This window comes from Canis lupus, chromosome 27 (assembly GCF_003254725.2).
Source record: "Canis lupus dingo isolate Sandy chromosome 27, ASM325472v2, whole genome shotgun sequence".
In the NCBI taxonomy this organism is placed as follows: Eukaryota; Metazoa; Chordata; class Mammalia; order Carnivora; family Canidae; genus Canis; species Canis lupus.
This window is the reverse complement of record NC_064269.1, coordinates 22,440,298-22,456,018: the sequence shown is the minus strand read 5'-3', so window position 1 is coordinate 22,456,018 and position 15,721 is coordinate 22,440,298. Positions and strand designations below refer to the sequence as shown.

At 37.2% G+C, this 15,721-nt stretch overlaps 1 protein-coding gene across 12 annotated transcripts in view; it reads right to left on the bottom strand.

The window, feature by feature from the left end:
• DNAI7 (dynein axonemal intermediate chain 7) overlaps nucleotides 1-15,721 on the bottom strand; it is a 65,755-nt gene that overhangs the window by 11,495 nt on the left and 38,539 nt on the right. For 11 of the 12 annotated variants that reach the window (XM_025455392.3, XM_025455394.3, XM_049102791.1 and 8 more), the window contains one exon: nucleotides 5,138-5,213. The exons of the other annotated variant lie outside the window; for it this stretch is intronic. In XM_025455392.3, the coding sequence (XP_025311177.1) occupies nucleotides 5,138-5,213 (76 nt within the window). The remainder of the gene's footprint in view (nucleotides 1-5,137; nucleotides 5,214-15,721) is intronic. 12 annotated transcript variants of the gene reach the window in all.

The window sequence follows — 15,721 nt, the reverse complement described above, 5'->3', positions numbered from 1 at the left end:
TCCTAAAAGCAGCTTGAGACAAGAGATTCTTAACTTATATGGGGAGAAACATCAGATTAACAGCAGACCTATCCCCAGAGACCTGGCAGGCCAGAAAGGGCTTGCATGATGTATACAGGGTACTAAATGAGAAAAACATGCAGCCAAGAATACTTTATCCATCAAGGCTGTCATTTAAAATAGGAGAGATAAAGAACTTCCAGGATAGCCAGAAACTGAAAGAATTTGTGACCACCAAACTGGCTCTGCAAGAAATATTAAGGGGGACCCTGTAAAAGAAAAAAGGAGCCCAAAGAAACAATCCATAAAAACAGGGACTGTATAGATAATACTATGATACTAAATTCAGATCTTTCAATAGTATCTTAACGTGAATGGGCTAAATGATCCCACCAAAGATGTAGGGTATCAGACTGGATAAAAAAAAGCAAGATCCATCTATATGCTGAGACTCATTTTAGACCTAAGGACACCTCCAGACTGAAAATGAAGGGGAGGAGAACCATTTACCATTCAAATGGTCCTCAAAAGAAAGCTGGGGTAGCAATCTTCATTATCAGATAAATTAGAGTTTATACCAAAGACTGCAATAAGAGATGAAGAGGGACACTATGTCATACTTAAAGGCGCTATCCAACAAGAAGACCTAAGACTTATGAATATTTATGCCCCTAATGTGGGAGCAGCCAAGTATATCAATCAATTAATAACCAAAGTAAAGAGACTCATACGTAATAATACCTTAATAGTAGGAGACTTCAACACAGAACTCTCAGCAAAAGACAGATATTCTAAGCAGAACATCACCAAAGAAACAAGGGCTTTGAATGACACACTGAACCAAATGGATTTGACAGATATATACAGAACATTTCATCCTAATGCAACCAGAATACATATTCTTCTCAAGTGCACGTGGAACTTTCTCCAGAATAGACCACATACTGGGTCACATATCAGGCCTCAACCAATACCAAAAGATTGGGATTGTCCCCTGCATATTTTCAGACCACAATGGTTTGAAACTAGAATTCAATCCACATGAAGAAATTTGGAAGAAACTCAAACACTTGGAGGTCAAAGAGTATCCTACTAAAAGATGAATGGGTCAACCAGGAAATTAGAGAAGAATTAGCTAACAAAAATGAAAGCACAACTGTTCAAAATCTTTGGGATACAGCAAAGGTAGTCCTAAGAAGGAAATACATCTCAACACAAGCCTCCCTCAAAAAATTGGAAAAATCTCAAATACACAGGTTAACCTTCCACTTAAGGGAATATGAGAAAGAACAGCAAATAAATCCCAAACCAAGCAGAAGGAGAGAAATAAAGATTAGAGCAGAACTCAGAGATCAAGAAAACCAAGAGCTGGTTCTTTGAAAGAATTAAGAAGATAAATAAACCCCTGGCCAGACTAATTAAAAAGAAAAAAGATTCAAATTAACAAAATCATGAATGAAAGAGGAGAGATCACAAACAATACCAAGGAAATATAAATGAATTTAAAAACATATTATGAGCAACTATATGCCAAAAAATTAGGCAATATGCAAGAAATGGATGCATTCCTGGAAACCTACAAATTACCAAAACTGAAATAGGAAGAAATAGAAAACCTGAACAGACAAATAATGAGTGAGGAAATTGAAGCAGTCATCAAAAACCTCCAAAGAAACAAAAGTCCAGGACCATATGGCTTCCCAGGGGAATTCCACAGAACATTTAATGGAAAAATGATTTTTTTAAAGATTTTATTTATTTATTCATGAGAGAAAGAGAGAGAGAGAGAGAGAGAGGCAGAGATGCAGGCAGAGGGAGAAGCAGGCTCCATGCAGGGATCCCGGCGTGGGACTCGATCCCGGGTCTCCAGGATCAGGCCCTGGGCTGAAGGTGGCACTAAACTGCTGAGCCACCTGGGCTTCCCTTAAAGGAGAAATAATACCTATTCTACTAAAGCTATTTCAAAGGATAGAAATGGAAGGAATACCTCCAAACTCGTTCTATGGGGCCAGCATTACCTTGATTCCAAAACCAGACAAAGATCCCACCAAAAAGAATTATTACAGAGCAATATCCCTGATGAACATGTATGCAAAAATTCTCACCAAGATACTAGCCAATAGGATCCAACAATACATTAAGAGGATTATTCACCATGACCAAGCGAGATTTATCCCTGGGATGCAAGGGTGGCTCAACATTCGTAAAACAGTGAATATGATAGATCACATCAATAAAAGAAAAGACAAGAAAACCATATGATCCTCTCAATAGATGCAGAGAAAGCATTTGACAAAATATAGCATCCATTCCTTATTAAAACTCTTCAAAGTGTAGGGATAGTGGGAACATATCTCAATATCATAAAAGCCATCTATGAAAAGCCCATAGTGAATATCATTCTCAACGGGGAAAAATGAGTTTTTCCCTTTAGGTCAGGAACATGGCAGGGATATCCACTCTTACCACTGTTATTCAACAGAGTCCTAGAAGTTCTAGCTTCAGCAATCAGACAACAAAAAGAAATAAAGGCATTCAAGTTGGCAAAGAAGAAGTCAAACTCTCCCTCTTCACAGACGACATGATACTGTATGTAGAAAACCCAAAAGATTCCACCCCAAAATTGCTAGAACTCATACAACAATTTAGCAACATGGCAGGATACAACATCAATGCACAGAAATTAGCTGCATTTCTATACATTAACAATGAGAATGAAGAAAGACAAATTAAGGAATCAATCCCATTTATAATTGCACCCAAAACTGTAAGATACCTAGGAATAAATCTAACCAAAGAGGTATAGGATCTATGCTCTAAAAACTACACACTTATTAGAGAAACCGAGGAAGACACAAAGAGATGGAAAAGCATTCCATGCCCATGGATTGGAAGAATAAATATTGTGAAAATGTCTGTGCTACCCAGAGCAATTTACATATTCAATGCAATCCCTAACAATATACAATGGATTTTCTTCACAGAGTTGGAACAAATATTCCTAAGATTTGTACGGAACCAGAAAAGACCCCAAATAGCCAGAGGAATGTTGAAAAAGAAAACCAAAGCTGGGGCATCACAATGCCTGACTTCAAGCTGTATTACAAAGCTGTGATCATCAAGGCAGTATGGTACTGGCACAAAAACAGACACATAGATCATTGGAACAGAATAGAGAATCCTAAAATGGACCCTCAACTCTATGGTCAACTCATCTTTGACAAAGCAATGAAGAATATCCAATGGAAAAAAAAAAAGACAGTTTCTTCAATAAATAGTCTTGGGAAAATTGGACAGCCACAAGCAGAAGAATGAAACTAGACCATTTTCTTACATCATACAGAAAGCTAAATTCAAAATGGCTAAAAGATCTAAATGTGAGACAAGAATCCATCAAAATCCTAGAGGAGAACACAGGCAACAACCTTTTTGAACTTGGCCACAGCAATTTCTTGCAAGACACATCTATGAAGGCAAGGGAAACAAAAACAAAAATGAACTATTAGGACTTCATCAAGGTAAAATGCTTCTGCACAGCAAAGGAAACAGCCAACAAAACTAAAAGGCAACTTTTAGACTGGGAGAAGATAATTTGCAAATGACATATCAGATAAAGTGCTAATATCCAAGATCTATTAAGAACTTATTAAACTCAACTCCCAAGAGACAAACAATCCAGTTATGAAATGGGCAGAAGACATGAACAGGCAGTTCTCCAAAGATGACCTACAGATGGCCAACAAACACATGAAAAACTGTTCTACATCACTTGCCATCAGGGAAATACAAATCAAAACCACAATGAGATACTACTTTACACCACTGAGAATGGTTAAAATTAAGAAGATGGGAAACAAATGTTGGGGAGTATGTGGAGAAAGGGGAACCCTCTTACACTGTTGGTGGGAATACAAACTGGTACAACCACTCTGGAAAACAGTGTGGAGGTTCCTCAAGAAATTAAAAATAGAGCTACCCTATGACTCTGCAATTACATCACTGGGTATTTACCCCAAAGATACAGATGTAGATATAGATGTAATGAAACGACCCCAAATGTTCATAGCAGCCATGTCCACAATAGCCAAACTGTGGAAGATATATAAATGATGGAATATTACTCAGCCATCAAAAAGGAGGAATACAAACCATTTACTTTGACATGGATGGAACTGGAGGGTATTATGTGAGTGAAATAAGTCAATCAGAGAAAGACAATTATCATATGGTTTCACTTATCTGTGGAATATAAGAAATAGTGATAGGGAACATAAGGGAAAGAAGGGAAACTGAGTCAGGAAAAATGGGAGAGGAAGACAAACCATGAGAGCCTCCTAACTCTGGGAAACAAAGAGTTGCAAAAGGAGAGGTGGGTGGGGAATGGGGTAACTGAGTGATGGGCATTAAGGGAAGCCACATGATGAGATGAGCACTGGGTGTTACACTATTTTTGGCAAATTGAATTGAAATAAAATATTAAAAAATAAAATAAATGAGAGTTGTTATTTTAAGGCATTGAAAAAAATAAAATAAAGATTTGCAAATTAGACATCACTATCATTTTGACATTTTAAAACTCTCTCCAATTGCGATTTTCCAGGACTGAATACAAAAGTGTTGAGAAATTTATGATTGTGTATGTGTTTGTGAATATTCATTACAACATTGTTTGTAATAAAAAAATTAAAAAGAACTTTATTGTATATCAATGAAGATTTAAATAATGTTCCACTATAGGATGGAATATACAGCTACTAAAAAGCAAGGTTATAATGTGTTCTGATTTAGGATAGTGTTGACTATAATTCATTTAAGTAGAATATGTAGTATGTCCTATGTATGTATGCAGAATATGTTACATAAAATAACAAATATTACTGATAAAAAAGTAATTTTCAAACATTTGTAATGATATATCATGGTTTCATTAAAAATGAAAAGAGAGCCGCAAAGAGAAGAAATACAAATAGGAGAAATTTTTGTTAATATTTACTATTTTAGAAGAGAGATTATGAAGAATTTTCACTTTAAATATATTTCTGCAATATCCGAACTTTTTAAATAATGACCCTGCATTTCTGTTTAAGCAGAAAATCCCAATAAAGTTAAATTCTACAAATGTAATTTAGAAGAATACCTGATAAAACTGTTTCACTTAATAATTTCATCTCCAGTTCACATTTTGTGGCGTCAGATTCTTCCTGGACAAAACTCTACAGAAAACACAAGGACAGATGGGTATGATTGTCAGTGTCTGCTGTAGCCCAGATTCACTCTTCACTCTCTTTCTGCTCCAGTTCCCACTTCAGATGCCTGCTACCTTAATTCTAGGGCCCCAAACTGACACTTGTTCTGGCAGAAAAACTGGACTCAAAAACAATATTTTAAAAATCAGTTAAAATGAGAGCACATCTCCACAGAACTTCACGAGGGCAGGAGCGAGTCTGCTAAGATTCTCTGATGACAACCTTCAAGTATAAAATAGACTAGGAAACAATGCAAGCTATAAAAATTATTTATATTTGCATTTTGATTTTAGCCATCTTTTAGACTTTGCTTGATTTTGGCAATCAGCTCTCTGATAGAGTAATTCCAAAGCCTGCTTTTGGGTGAGCCTCTCAAGGAAATTAAAGATGTCATGCACCAAGTAATGTAAAAAATACTATAGTGTAGTGTAGTAAAGTGAATATTTCAACAGGAAGCCATAAGATATAGAATGTATATCTAAATCTGCCACTAACTTACTTTTGTAACCTCGAGCAAGTCATTGACCCATTTTGGGCCTCAAATTCCTGCTCTAACAATATATTTGGTACTAAACTGTGTGACAGACATAACAACACATCTTGTAAACAATCCTAGGAGATGGCTATTATTTTCATTTTACAAAAAAAAAAAAAAAAAAGAAAAGAAAAGAAAAAAAAGAAAACTGAAGCTTAGGGAAATAACTGTTCTAAGATTCAAAATAATAGAAGTAAAGAATTTTGTACACAGTAAAGCACTATATAAATGCAGTGTTGTTACTGTAAAGATTTAGTTTGTGTGTGCCTAATATTTGCAAACTGAATGATATCCACCAAACTTCATTTGACCCCAGATACCATCTATACTTCTAGAGCAATAGAAAAACCTTGTACCAGAATTTTTAGTGAGAAGCTTAAAGCTAGTTAACCCCACCACGTCTCTCATCCTCAACCACCATACAAAGCCAAGTCTCCCTTAATAAATTATCCTTTCCCTTATTACTGTCGCTGCATTTCCCTGTGTCTTCCTCTTGACCAGTTTTAACACTACTGCATTCTCTGCCAACCCTTTTCATTGCACCTCTGAAACTTCTCATTTACTAACTCATTCATTCAAAGAATTTTAACAGACTGCCTAAATTGTACAGGTATTGACAGATACTAGGAATAAACAACAACAACAAAAAGATAAGGTCCCTGACTCAAGGTGCTCCCAATTTATTAAGGAAAACGGTAAACAAATAATTATAATACGGTATTGTGGGTACTATAGTTAAAAAGTCCTCCAGAAGAGGAATATAAAGGAGAAACCATTGATTCTGTGGGAAAAAAATATTACGTGAGAGGATGAAGATAGGAAATGCTACCCAAAGGTGGTAAAGTTTGAACTAAATCTTGAAAGATAATTAGGAAAAATAATGGGATAGAATTCCAAGTGTGCGTAAAGGCAGAAAGTTATGAAGCAAAACAGAGTTCCAAGCACCTCAAGTACTCAGGTATGGCTGAGGTGAGAAATACTAAGAGAATGTAAAAATTTTAAGGTGGAGAGAGGCAGGAGCCAGAGTTTAGGGTTAAGATGACACTCTAAAGAGTACAGTTTCTCCTGTGGGTAAAGAAAGCTCAGAAAAGACTTAATAGGAAAGTGACATGAAGATGTTTGTATTTGGGCAGCCCCAGTGGTGCAGTGGTTTAGCACTGCCTGCAGCCCAGGGTGTGATCCTGGAGATCCGGGATCGAGTCCCACGTCGGGCTCCCTGCATGGAGCCTGCTTCTCCCTCTGCTTGTGTCTCTGCCTCTCTCTCTCTCTCTCTCTCTCTCTCTCGGTCTCTCATGAATAAATAAATAAATAAATAAATAAATAAATAAATAAATAAATCTTTTTTTTTTTTTTTTTTTTAAAAGATGTTTGTATTTGGAAACGTATTCTGGTGGCCAGCTGAAGAATGGATTCATTGGTGGAGAGTAAGAAGCCCAAGGCAAGAGGACCAGGGACTACCTCAAGGTAGAAGTAATCAGATTCATTAGAAGGAGCATATATGACACAGAGATGACACACAGATGACACGGAGGTAGGATCAACGTAACTTGGAAGGCAAGTTGATAAAGAAGACAAGACATAGGTGAAAGCCAATTTTCAGGTGTCTGGCTTAGGTAATAAGGTGGATGGTGGGTGATACAATTATCAGGAAAAGACAAGGAGGAAGGACAGGTTTGGGGGAAAAGTAACGAATTCAGCTGTGGATATGTTGAATTTCAGGTGCCCATGGACATCCAGATGGCCTTTAGCACTATCATTAACAAGCCAGTTGCATTTCTTTCTTACAGGAAGGATTATGATCATTAAAAATACCAAAGATACCAGGCCAATAAGCGAGGCAGGCTTTCCAATTCACATCTTCAAAAAGTTAAGGATTCTTCAGAGTTTAGACCAAACTGATTTCTTACCTTGCAGGAAAACTAAGAATTTAGATTTCTGAAAGGAATTTTTACCTTGATAGCCATAGTACTGCAGCATGAAACAACAGGAATTTATCAGCTTCTATGTTATCACATAGTAGAATAATCTTGTATTTAACACATTGACTTTACCTAATTCAGAATTTTTATTATTTTATGGTACTCTTTAGCTCAACTGACTCCTTTTTTAAAGCTAGACTTCTTTATTCAAGAAGCAATATGTCAGGTTATCTTCTGGTGCAACCTCCTTAATCTTGCTAACCACTCCAGAACGTTTTCCTGCCATTGCAGCTGCACCATCAGAATATAACTCCTGCACAAAACATAAGCTCCAAACTGCATCTGTTGACAATATAATCATAATTTTATACATTATAAAGCTCCTTGTGTTAGTTGGCAATGAAGTTGAAAAAAATTGCTTTTTGGGATGCCTGGGTGGCTCAGGGGTAGAGCGTCTGCCTTTGGGTTAGGGTGTGATTCCGGATTCCTGGGATCAAGTCCCACATCGGGCTCCCTGCATGGAGCCTGCTTCTCCTCTCTCTGCCTGTGTCTCTGTGTCTCTCATGAATAAATAAATAACATTTTAAAAGAAAAGAAAAAAATGCTTCTTTCTTCATGTTATCATCATGTTTATATCTGATAATAAAAAATCCTGTTTCATCATAATTGTTTTATAAAATCAGCTATTTTCCATGGATTTTTTTTCTTCTCCAAATAAACTTTAGGGTGTTTTTATTAAGTTTCAAAAATTACCAACTGGAATTTTTATTGAATTGTACTAAATTGGGAACCCTGGGTGGCGCAGCGGTTTGGCGCCTGCCTTTGGCCCAGGGCGCGATCCTGGAGACCCGGGATCGAATCCCACGTCAGGCTCCTGGTGCATGGAGCCTGCTTCTCCCTCTGCCTGTGTCTCTGCCTCTCTCTCTCTCTCTCTCTCTCTCTGTGACTATCATAAATAAATAAAAATTAAAAAAAAAAAAAAGAATTGTACTAAATTTATATGTATAATAAATCTATAAAAATAATACTTTCTAAAAAGAATTCCAGTTTGCCTGGAAACATTGACAGAATCTGATAGAGAAGGTAGCTAAAGTATAACTTTTCAATGACACCTTGGCTCAGTAGATACTGGAATTGGCTTATAATATGGGAAGAACTTCATAGAACACTAGCAAAGTATTTTTTGTTGCAACTTGATAAATGAGCAGATATTTTAACATGGAAAATTTTTAATACATATGTGATTTGAATTTGATATAAAATGACCTGGATCATGAATAAGATCCATGGAAACAGAATAGAGATTCCAGAAATAGATCTCATGATCCACTTGGGAATTTAGCATTTGGCATTTCAGATCAATAGGAAAAGCCTAGGTTCATATGGTAAGTGTTCTGAGACAGTTGGCTATGATTTGAAATAAAATAAATTTAGATTCTTCCCACTTTACACCAAAATAAATTCCAGATGGATAAAAGATTTAAATGTAAAAACATAACTAAACCAATCAAAAGCCACAAAAATCATGAAAGTATTTAACAAGAACACAAAAGACTGATACTAACAATTATTAGTGCAGCAGGCAATCTTACACATATATTGCACATCTGCCAAACATCAGCACTGATACAACTTCATCTAGAATTCTGCTGTCCATCAAAAGAAGAACATCTATATAAAGGAAGTTCACTGATCTGAAATCCAATTTTTTCCATCAAAAGGTGATTTAAATTTAGCGCTTCAGAATAAATTGTTTGAATTGGCTCTTCATACAGAATTAGAGTGAATTTTTGAAAATACAGCATCATTTGCTTCATTTTGTTTAAAAGCTAAGAATGATTATCCTGAGTTTGCTGAATTCTCACTTATTCCTGTGGCTTTAATACCATCTGTAGGCCAGGGGTTTCCAAATCTATGCTAACGATGCTCTTTAGGACACACACAATCTGTACTTCTCTACAAGTGCAGAGCACAATCTGCACACGGACACGTAGCTGCGCCTGACTTGGCTCAGAACTCCAGGTTCACATCTGCCCACTTGACATTTCCATTTGTGTGTCCCAAAAGTGCTATGACCACAATAAAACTTTTGTTTTACTGTCACTGTCAACCAGTTCAGCCCAGTTCTGTGCATCTCAGTAAATTGCACCACCATCTGTTTAGTTTCCCAAAATAAAAACTCCGCAGGATTGTTTATTTTACCTGCAAAACATATCCCAACCATATTCACCTTTCCATGTCTCTTACTACCACTTTCAACCAAGCACCACTGCCTCTCATACCTCCCCAGTGCTATTTAATCAGATGCTGGGCTTCCACTCTGGCCCTACACAATCCATTCTCTACATAGTAACGAGAAAACCTTCCAAAGCTATAAATCAGATCGTGCCACCCTCCCACTTAAAATCCTCTAATGGCTTTCCATTACATTTACAATAAAATCTTAACTTCTTTCTCTGGTCTGCAAAACCCTGCTTCTGGCTTCTGCTTTCCTCTCCAATGTCATCACATACCACTTTCCTCCTTGCCACCATATATCAGTCCACTGGCCTTCTTACCTGGCACTCAGTTCATGACCTTTGCAGTAATGGTAGTCTCAGACTAGAATATATTTACCCTATTACATATCTGATTCCTTCTAGTCATTCTCAGCTTAAATAATAACTCATCATATAAGCTCTCCCTAACTGAGTTAGGGACAAACAGGGCTAGGAAGGGCTAGGTAGGGGGCCATAGAGTCAGGCTCACAGAAATCCCCAAAATGCTGAGGTGTAAGGAAACCAGAGATAAGGGAACAAGCCAGGCCACCCTGCCCTAGGTGTGGGCAAGGAGGGTGTCTTTTTATGGCAGTCATCTGTGACCAACAAAGAATAACCGGACCCCAAAGAAGCAGTAAACCATTAAAGATGTTATCACCAGTCCTAATTCAAACCAAGACAGCACAAGACTCTCAAGGTCATAAGCCAGTCAGTTCTCAATAAAAGACTGCCACTAAAAGCCCTCAGTGGAAACCCTGTCAGGACTCTTCTCATTTCTGACAGATTTCTCTCTTTCTTTGCTTAATAAACTTCTATCACTTTACTCACTCTCCATTGTCTGTGAGATTCATTCTTTGACTCCGTGAGACAAGAACCTAGCTCTCTTGTATCCTTACCACCCAATCTAGTCTCTATACCAGTCACTCCCATAATCCTGTTTAATTCGGTGCATGACATTTATTACTATCTGTTTTCCATTTTTTAAAATTTATTGTTGGTTTCTCGTGACTTGGGTATAAATCATCAGAGCAGGAATCTCATTTGTCCTTTCATAAGTATCTTTTGAGGGCAGAACAGTACCAGCATACATAGGTAGGCATTCAATAGACATTTATTGAGTAAAGAAATAAGTACAAGGTCCATAATATGATCATGAAAATGGGTTGCTGAAGTAAATTTGTGGGAAGTTGAAGGTTGTTGAATGTTAATGCTATATTTTTTACAGGAGTTATTCTCATGGATTTAAAATTTATCCACAATGATACCAAGAAGTACCCAAATCTCTAAGAATATTTCACATCCTCACGCTTTTCCCCATAACCAGAATAATTTCCTTTCCTTCTCATCTAAACTTCTCCATGTCTATCAAAAGATTTAGTCCAAATGTTACCTCATCAGAGAAGACTTCCATTTCTATTCATTCTATTTTTCCTTTGGATTAACTGTAATCTCTTAACTCCCACCCGTAATCTCTCTCATTACACATATCCAAATATATGGTAACAACTGTTACAAGATGGTTAGCTCATTGAAAATAATGATCATGTTGAATTTCTTATAGAAGTTACTTCATAATGTTTCATATATACTATATGTACTAATATTTATGTTAAATTTTATATCTGTTTAGAGTATCTTAAAGATAAAGACTATTTCTGGGCACCTGGGTGGCTCGGTTGGTTAACATCTGCCTTCAGTTCAGGTCATGATCCTGGAGTCATGGGATTGAGCCCCATAATGGGCTCCCTGCTCAGTGGGGAGTCTGCTTCTCTCTCTGCCCCTTACCTTGGTCATACTCTCTATCTCTCTCAAATAACTAAATAAAATCTTTAAAAAAAAGACTATTTTTAATCTGAACTTTCAAAAGTTTAAAAGCCCATATATCATGCATGTCCCTTAGATCACTAAAATATTTTTAAAAATCACTAAAATATATTTCTTAAAGATTTTATTTATTTATTCATGAGAGACAGAGAGAGAGAGAGAGAGGCAGAGACACAGGCAGAAGGAGAAGCAGGCTCCACACAGGGAGCCCAATGTGGGACTCAATCCCGGGATTCCAGGATTATGCCCTCAGCTGAAGGCAGGCACTAAACTACTGAGCCACCCCGGGATCCCCAAGATCACTAAAATATTTCTGAAGGTGGTTATCTTTTTTTAAAAAAACAAAATTTCTCTTAAATGTGTGATATTTAAATTAGGCTTTTCTAAAAATTTTGTAAAATATATAAATTGGGAAGACACTATTACTCAATACCTACAATTTTATTGTATTATTATATTTAAATTAACTAAAATATGGTATTAAGAGCCCTCTAGTGGCAAAGTAGATCTATAAAAAAATAATTTGGATCATCTTCTAAATCTAAGAGATTTAATTCTTTTCACAAGGTGCTAAATACTTGTTATTTGTAATCATATCACATATCACGCACAACTCAGGTACTCTGGGTAATTCCTACATTATTATATAAATAATCTGTCTTGCAATCAGCCTCTAAAACATTAAAAAGATACGGGAAATCTATTTATATTAAAATATACCAACCAAAAAATTTAAAGATAAGCAGTTTACCCTAAATGAAAAAAGTTGTAAAAATACAGAAATTTCTTCCTGTGAAGCCAAAATATAGTACGTTTTCCTACTGATACTACAGGTAGCCCCTCATTTACCCATATGCTTACATAAATACATGTACACAGATACATATAAGTTAAATTTCATGAATTTACCTGCCAGTTTAAAAAATTTAGAATACACTTGCCAAACAAATGAGTGTTGTGAATGACAATGAGGGTTATGGTAGTCCCTGTACTGCTGTGATTATAAAGGAATACAAACCTAACTGCCCTCCGTATGTATTACTTCAATTTCACTCTTGAGTTCCAACTGGACTGCAAGGGGCACACTTCCTGAGGCTTTGGAGTGGAAGCAAGGCCTCCTTATCACCACTTGTACTATGTCAGATCACTACCGGGATCAGAACTGCTGAGGAGAGGGTCCCAAGAATCTCTAGTGACAAGCTTGAAGATTCCCTAAAGATAGCATAAGTGGTTCCCAACACACTCAACTGTAATTGAAAGAGTCTTAAGCATATCCAATACAGAATAACTTAAATGGGAATAGTGGTTGATTCCTTGATATGGGTGGCTGTTCTTATGTAGGTTGTTTACAACAAATTAGACTCAAGTCAGGGCTTACTTTTAATCACTTAACCATACATTCATTCACTTATCTCATCCATTCAATAATAAATGTTCATTGAGTCCCTATCATATACCAGGCCCTGTGCCTACAGTAAATTCAAACTCCATCAAGATATTCTTGTCCTTAAGATCATAATTATTGTTTAAGATTAAGATAATAAAGCATAATAAAAATGGAGTAGAGACATCTAATTCAGCCTGAAGGGGAAAACTTTATGGTAGCAAAATTTAAGGTAAGCATTTAAAGACAAGAAGTTAGGTACAGTGGATGAGGGTGATGGATGGAAGAGAATTTCACAATGACAAAAAAGCAAATGGGGCACCACAGAGGCTTATGAAATTTCTTCCTTTGAAAGAATGAAAGAAAGAAAAGAAAGAAAAGAAAGAAAAGAAGAAAGAAAGAAAGAAAGAAAGAAAGAAAGAAAGAAAGAAAGATTCATTTTCTATTAGAAAAGTAATGTGAAAAAATAAAAAAAGTAATGTGTATTTAGTACTTGCTTATTGAAAATTCAAATAATACAGAGTATAAAGAAAATTTAAAAATTACTGATGCTATAGAATCATCTCACCTTTCTCAAACTCCCCACAACCTGATCACCAAGATAGCCACTGTTTGGTGACTAGGTTTCCAGACTTTTTTCTATGCATTAACAAGTAACAGAAATCCACTCACATAACAGAATCCTATGGCTAATACGATTTAGTAACTTGAACAAATATCTTAATACATTTTTGGTATCTTTCTATATAATAGCACATACGTTCCAGTTCAAGATGTAGGGGAACTTGAACCAACCCCTAGACAGGCACATCAAAACTACAGCTACTTGGAACAGTTTCCTCTGGGGCTAAGGGGTGGGGAGCCCAAAACTAGCTGAGTGACTCCTACACATTGGGTGAATGAGGTAAGAAAGGCTGAGACACAATCTTGCTATGAATCCCACCTCCATGCAAAGACCCACAATCAGGAGGGAATGCATAAACACTATCTTCTCTAGGACTTAAGTATCTGAATCCCACATCTAGCATCCTAACTTTTAAAACCTGCAATTGAGAGACCAGCCCCTAAACACTTAGCTTTGACAGCTGATGGGGCTTGCATCCACAAAACCCACAAGGCTATAGCAAGCTGAGAAAGGGTTAAAAGGTTCCTGGTGTAGGACTTACCAACCCCAGGGCCCAGGCAGAAGAGGCTGACTGAAAATCACCCAGACTTTCTGTGAAAGAGGTTTATTTGCTTATCTTAAAGTATAGACCTAAGGGCCAGGCATCTAATTTAATACACATCTAGGGGCCTACTAAGTTACTCAAAAAACAGAGGCCAGTGGGTACCATCTCTGTTCTCCCTCCGTCTAGCTCCAGGTTCCACTATTTCCCAGAGAGGAGCCTGTAACCTTTTTCTGTGTGTGATTTTTGCAGCCACCACCCAGGGGACACTTTAGATTGCCTGGCTCTCGTGACCAATAGGACTCACTCACAACTCCCACGGGACTATAACAAATAGCCAGTTCTTAACTGGCTACCATCCCCAGGGCACAGCAGAGAGGCAACAGACCCAGGAGCTGTCTTTTGTGAAAGAGGCCTATTAGTTTATCTTCAGAGTTGTGGCCTGAGGGGCAGGCTTCCAATTAAACACACACCTAAGGGCTAACTGTAATCCTCCCCAGAGACTACAGAAGGTGGTTGGTCTCTCTTTGCTACACTCTAGAGCACCAGTATTTAGCAGAGGAGCCCTTGCATATATGCCTGGTGCCAGAGTTTTGCATCTAGTTCCCTGGTTTTTGTGGCTGCTGCCCACAGGATGCTGCTTTGATTGCCTGGGTCTGGTGGCCAACAGGGCTTGTATTCAGGAGTTCAATAAAACAGTTGCAAAGAAAGAGAGAGTTCTTAACTGGCTATTACCCCAGGGCTTAGCTCAGAGGGAGCAGACAAAAATATCCTTCTCTCAATATTCCCCTGAAAAATGTATATTTGCATACTTTAAAAACTGCTGCCTGAAGCCTGGTTTCCAATTAGCCTGAACCTAGGTGCTGACTGAGACCCTCTTGTTTGGGAAACTGATAGATCTTGGTGCATCCTCAACTACTGAGAGCCACTAAAAAGACTGTAGGCTGCTTTGGACAATCACAAAAGATCAAGAGACATCGGAGAGCTAGGGAAGGGTTGAATGATACATTTTATCTGCTACATGAAGCCATTCCAAGACTGGGGGAGATGGCTGTTTAATGCACAGAAACCAACACAGAGAGTCAAGTAAAATGAAGAAACAAAGGATATCACCTCTTAGCTTAGAATAGCTATTTACAAAAAGATAATAAGGGTTGGCAATGAAGTAGAGAGAAAAGAACACTTGTGCACTGTTGGTGGGAATGTAAATTGGTGCAGCTGCTATAGAAAACAGTCTGGAGCTTCCTCAAAATAATTAAAAATAGAATTACCATATGATCCAGTAATTCTGCTCTTGGGTAGAAAGGAAATTAAAACACTAACTTGAAAAGATGTATGCACTGTTATGTTCACTACAGCATTATTTACAGTAGTCAAGACATAGACATA